The sequence below is a fragment of the Agelaius tricolor genome, unplaced genomic scaffold (assembly GCF_023055355.1).
Source record: "Agelaius tricolor isolate 1412-34295 unplaced genomic scaffold, bAgeTri1.0.p SCAF_15, whole genome shotgun sequence".
In the NCBI taxonomy this organism is placed as follows: Eukaryota; Metazoa; Chordata; class Aves; order Passeriformes; family Icteridae; genus Agelaius; species Agelaius tricolor.
In genome coordinates, this window is record NW_027269275.1 from 12,132,202 (window position 1) to 12,137,187 (window position 4,986).

At 61.6% G+C, this 4,986-nt stretch overlaps 1 protein-coding gene across 1 annotated transcript; it reads left to right on the forward strand.

Annotated features, from left to right (window-relative positions):
* Positions 1 to 296: 296 nt before the first annotated feature.
* IRX6 (iroquois homeobox 6) lies at positions 297 to 4,467 on the forward strand. Its single transcript, XM_071440154.1, has 7 exons — positions 297 to 341; positions 1,457 to 1,702; positions 1,905 to 2,014; positions 2,306 to 2,613; positions 2,744 to 3,241; positions 3,458 to 3,554; positions 3,762 to 4,467. Exons 1-7 carry the CDS (start codon positions 297 to 299, stop codon positions 3,823 to 3,825), a joined length of 1,368 nt encoding a protein of 455 aa, XP_071296255.1. The 3' UTR covers positions 3,826 to 4,467.
* Positions 4,468 to 4,986: the final 519 nt, after the last annotated feature.

Consider the following 4,986-nt stretch of genomic DNA (forward strand, 5'->3'; position numbering starts at 1 on the left):
ATACATGTGGGGCGGCTTTTTAAACTCCCTCTATACAAACATATTTATTAAGAGCGATGGGAAGTGGGGGGTAGCCTATTTTTTTAATCCAGGCACCAACCTCCTCCCTCCCTCCCCCCCCCCCCCCGCCTCAGATGTCCGGCTGCTTTTCTTAAGTGCAATCATCTATAATTGAGAAAAAAAAAAAAGCCATACGTGGAAATGTGTGTGTGAGAAGGTGCATCTTGAAGCAGGGTTTAGTTACAATCGATCTTGGGGGGAAAATATTGCCTATGGTCCAAAAATAAGGAGCAACTATGTCCTTCTCTCAGTTCGGATACCCCTACAGCACCACTTCACAGGTAAGGCGAGTGAGCAGCACTCACTTTTGTTTAGATTCTGCTGCTGCTGTCCAGATGTCTTGTCCCCCCCTCCTTTTTTTTCTTCCCTTTCCCTTACTTAGAATATTTTTTTAAAAGGGCACATCTGGAGCCTTTTTTTAAAAAATGTGCGTGTGTGTTTATGTCTCGTTTGTGTTGTGTTAGGCTTAAACAAATAACTCGCAGTGTGCACAGCAAAGGCGTGTAGGAAACCGGTAATTCCCCCTCCTCCCCACCCTTCACCGTTCAGTTTTAAGTGCAACAAACAAATAAAAAAACATAAATCCCAGCTACGGCCGCTTCCCGAGCCCGCGGAGCGGCCGCGCTGCGCCGCGCAGCCCCCGCCGCACCGCTCCGCCCGGGCACCGCGGAGAGTGCGCGGGCAGCGGGAACCGCGCTCGGCGGGCTCGGGGCTTCACTCGCGTTTCTGCGGAACCGGGCTGTGCCGTTTCCTCCCTCCTTCCTCCACGGGTCGGTCCTTTTCCTGTGTTTTATTAGGATCTGTCGAGAGTTTTTTTTCCCCCATGCGATTTCCGAAGGACATCCCCCACTCACACCAAGGCACCCTGTATTAACTAAGTCGTTGCTATATCGTACTTCGAGTCACGATTTATTTGGGTAGAATTATTTATACACGATAATCACTGCAAGATGTGCCTCCCTCGCTTGGGAAGTTAGCTGTCCCCTTGAAGTTATTGAAATCACATGCCTTCGATTGCGTTGGCTGACATATTTACTGCTGTGTCTATTGTCAAATTAACTGTAATCGCAACTTTTTGCCTTTAAATCAATGCAGATGGACCGAGCGAGGGCGGGAAGGATGGAGCCTTACGGATCTTATACCTTTTTCGAGAGCAATTATTTCCTTAAAGTTTTGCCTGCTTGATTAATCGTGCCCCCTTCCCAAGAGCTCCTGCTTCCCATCCGGTTTATTTCCCGGTTTCTATAATTAGTTGCTCCAGCCCGCGTTTCCTATCCCCCTCCTCACCGCGCCCCCCCTCCGCGCACACACACAGGCGCGCACACGCTCCTAAATTCCCCCCGATGGGGCTGCCTCGACAGTCACTCGGCGCCGTCCCGCTCTCTCCTCTCCGCAGTTCTTCGTGCCCGCCAGCCCCAGCACGACCTGCTGCGAGGCCGCCCCCCGCTCCGGGCCGGATGCCTCCTCGGCGCCGGCCGCCGCCTCCCTGTGCTGCGCCCCGTACGAGAGCCGGCTGCTGGCGCCCGGCCGCGCCGAGCTCAATGCCGCGCTGGGCATGTACAGCGCCCCGTACGCCGCCGGCCAGGGCTACGGCAACTACCTGCCCTACGGCGCCGAGCCCGCCGCGCTCTACACCGCGCTGGTGAGTGCCCGGCAGCGCTCCGGAGGGGAGGACGGGGTGCAACAGGCGGGAGAAACTTCGTGGTTCGCGGTCGGTACCGCGGCGGGAGAGCGGGAGCGGCGCCGGCCCGTCGGGGGTGGGGGGCGCGGAGGGACGCGGCTGCCGCGGGGAGCCGGGGCTGCGGGGCTCTGCTGGACGCCAAACGCCGCCGCTTCCCTTACAGAACCCCCAGTATGAAATCAAAGACGGCGCCGGCACGTTGCACTCGGGAATCGCGCAGCCCGCTACCTACTACTCCTACGATCATTCCTTGGGGCAGTACCAGTACGACAGGTAAAACCCCTTTGATCAGCGCCCGGCAGCATTAGCATCCCCCTGCGAGGCGGCGGTCGACATCAAACGAGGGGGACGGGGGGGCTCCGACCTGACAAACGTTGTACAAAAGAAACGAGGCGCCCGGGAGCAGCAGACGGCGGAAACCAAAGTTGGGCGGCGATGTCAGGAGGGCAGGGGCAGGAAGGCAGGTGGGCAGGGGCCACACCGGCCTGCAGCGCGGCTGGGCCGGGCCGGGGGGTTCCTGCCGGACTCCCGCCCGGCCCCCTATCCCTAATCATCTCCCAGCAGGTACGGGACGGTGGATTTCGGTGGTTCAGCCAGACGCAAAAATGCAACGCGAGAGACGACGAGTACTCTCAAGACCTGGCTGTACGAGCACCGCAAAAACCCCTACCCCACCAAAGGAGAGAAAATCATGCTGGCTATCATCACTAAAATGACCCTGACGCAAGTGTCCACTTGGTTTGCTAACGCCAGACGGAGGCTTAAGAAAGAAAACAAAATGACCTGGTCTCCCAAGAACAAAGCCGGGGAAGAGAGGAAAGAAGAAACCCCAAGGGAAGAGGATGAATACAGTGCGGAAGGTGAAGGCAGAGGTAGGCGGGAGAGGCAGACGGGCGCCTCCAAGTAGGCTCGAAGTGACGGCCGCTTTCGAGGCCCCCCCAACTTCCCCGCACCCGCACTAACGCCCTGCCACCCCTTTTTTCCCCGTGTTTGTCCAAGCAGAGCAGAAGAGCTACAAGGAGGACAAGGACCTGCGGTTCAGCGACCTGGAGGAGGAGGAGGAAGAGGAGGAGGAGGAGGAGGCGGGGAAGCCGGAGAAGGGCCGGACCAGCTCCCTGCAGGAAGCCCCCAGCCTGGGCGCGGCGCTGCCCGAGGCTCCGCGGAGCGACTGCAGCCTGCCCGGCCCCTTCCACGCCTTTCCTTGTGCCAAGGCCCCCGCCGCGGACTTCGCCCCCGCCTCCTTGGCCGGCCCGCCGCCGCCCTACGCGCCCGCGGAGAAGCCGCGCATCTGGTCTCTGGCGCGCACCGCCGGGGCCAGCGCGGCGCGCAGGGGCAGCCCCGAGGGCCGCGGCGCGGAGGGAGGCGGCGGCGCGGCGGGGGAGCAGCCCCTGCCCGCCAAGGCCTTCCGGAGCTCCGCTTTCAACCTGCAGCCGCTCCCGCGGAGCTGCGCGTCCCACCGCGGCCTGGGGGAGCCGTGCCAGTTCGCGGCGGCGGGCGAAGGTACCCGCGGCGGCGGGGCCGCGGGGACGGGCGGGACCGCGGGCCGGGCCGGGACGCAGGGCGCGGCGTGAGCCCGCCCGCGCAGTGACAGCCCCGGTGTTCGGCCGTGCCCAGGTGTCAGGTGCAGACGCCGAGGCTTCCCCGCTCGAGGCGAGCGGGCAGGGGAGGGCGGCGGGAGCGGGCCGTGCCCACCGCGAGCCGCTTGTGTCTGTGCAGGCTTCGGGCGGGGCGCCAAGGGCGGCCCGGGAGGCACCGAGCTGGGTGGGACGTGCCTGGACAGGCTGCGGACGGCGTTCCGGCCCGTGCTGCGGAGGTGAGGTAGGTGACGGGCCGGCCTCCGGGGCCCCGCCTCGCACGAAGCGCACTCCAGCCCGCCTGGCCCTGGGACACCGCAGCGGCCCCGGCCTGAGAGCGCTGCGCCAAGGCCGCCGCCTTGCCCCGCTCCCGGAGCTCCCGTCCGGGCGGGGCAGCGACCCGCGGCCACTTAGCGCCAGCTCATCACCGCTTCTCCGTCCCGCAGGGCCGCCCGCCCCATCCTGGGCGCTGGCGACGGGGCTCCGGCTGCAAGGAAGCACTCGGCTTGACGGAACGAAAGAAACCTGTCCCCGGGCCGGCGGTGGCCTCGCGGCTCCGCCCTGCCCTGCCCTCGCCGGGGAAGGGCCGCCGCGGCACAACGTGCTGCGCACATGGGGCCGGGGGCCGCGGCAGGCGGAGCGGCCGCAGGACCGGCGCCTCCCCGCCGCTCGCCTGCCATGTGTTCAATATTGCCCATTGACGTCTTTGCAAAAAGGAAGAAAACGCCCTACCCTAATATTTTCTCTTTTCCCCCCACGTCGTGGTTTGTTTCTCCTTTTCCTCCCAAACCTGCGCTCTCTGCTCAGCGCCCTGCTCTGCCAAGGGGCACCAGTTCGCAGTCGCTCCGCGCCATCCCGGGGAGGAGAAGGAGGAGAAGCGGCGCAGGTTACGCCGGACTGTTTCTTTCCCGTCTCTGTACATAGATACCGCTGAAAGTATTTTTCGGAGTCTAATTAACACGGGTGAGCTGAACGCCACGAAGCCGTCAGTGACCTCGGAGCTCTCCAGCCAAGAGCCGGCACAGCCCGGGAGGAGCGGCCCCGGGCACCGCCACCCGCCCCGGGGCACGGCCGGGGCACCCCCGGGCAGCGGGTGGCGAAGTAGGACGTTGTTAGTGGGTCACCGCCGTCAGTCAGTCAAAAGAGCAGTGCTGCACTTTACAGGACAGACGAGAAAGGGAAACCGTATCTCTGCATTATTTCTGTTTAATTAAAAGTGTCATCAAACACTTTGTGTTCAGACTAATAAACCAAGCAGGGATGAGGAAAGAATGTTTCTTTGTTCCTGTCTCTAGAAGCAGTGGCAATAATTTAAATTAATAACTGTGGTAATTAAGAGGTCATCTATAGATCAACCCGATACCTGCTATTTCCAAGTTCACCGGGGTCAGCATTTACATTAAGTCATTTGTGGTCAATAGAGTCCAATGAATTCTGCCTTAATAAATCAGGGAAATCAATCTTGAATATCGAGTAGACTTCTATATGTTTACTAAAGGCTACTCAAGACGAGTGGGGCTGCATAACTGGGAGCCCCCTGGGTTTGCGACCGGAGAAGCAATTCGTAGTGGAAAGGAGGAGCTGCAGGTCAACGCAGGGAGATATGAGGGGGCTGCCCCCGGCCCTTACCGGGAGCAGAGGGCACTGTGAGAGAAGGCAAACTTAGTCGGG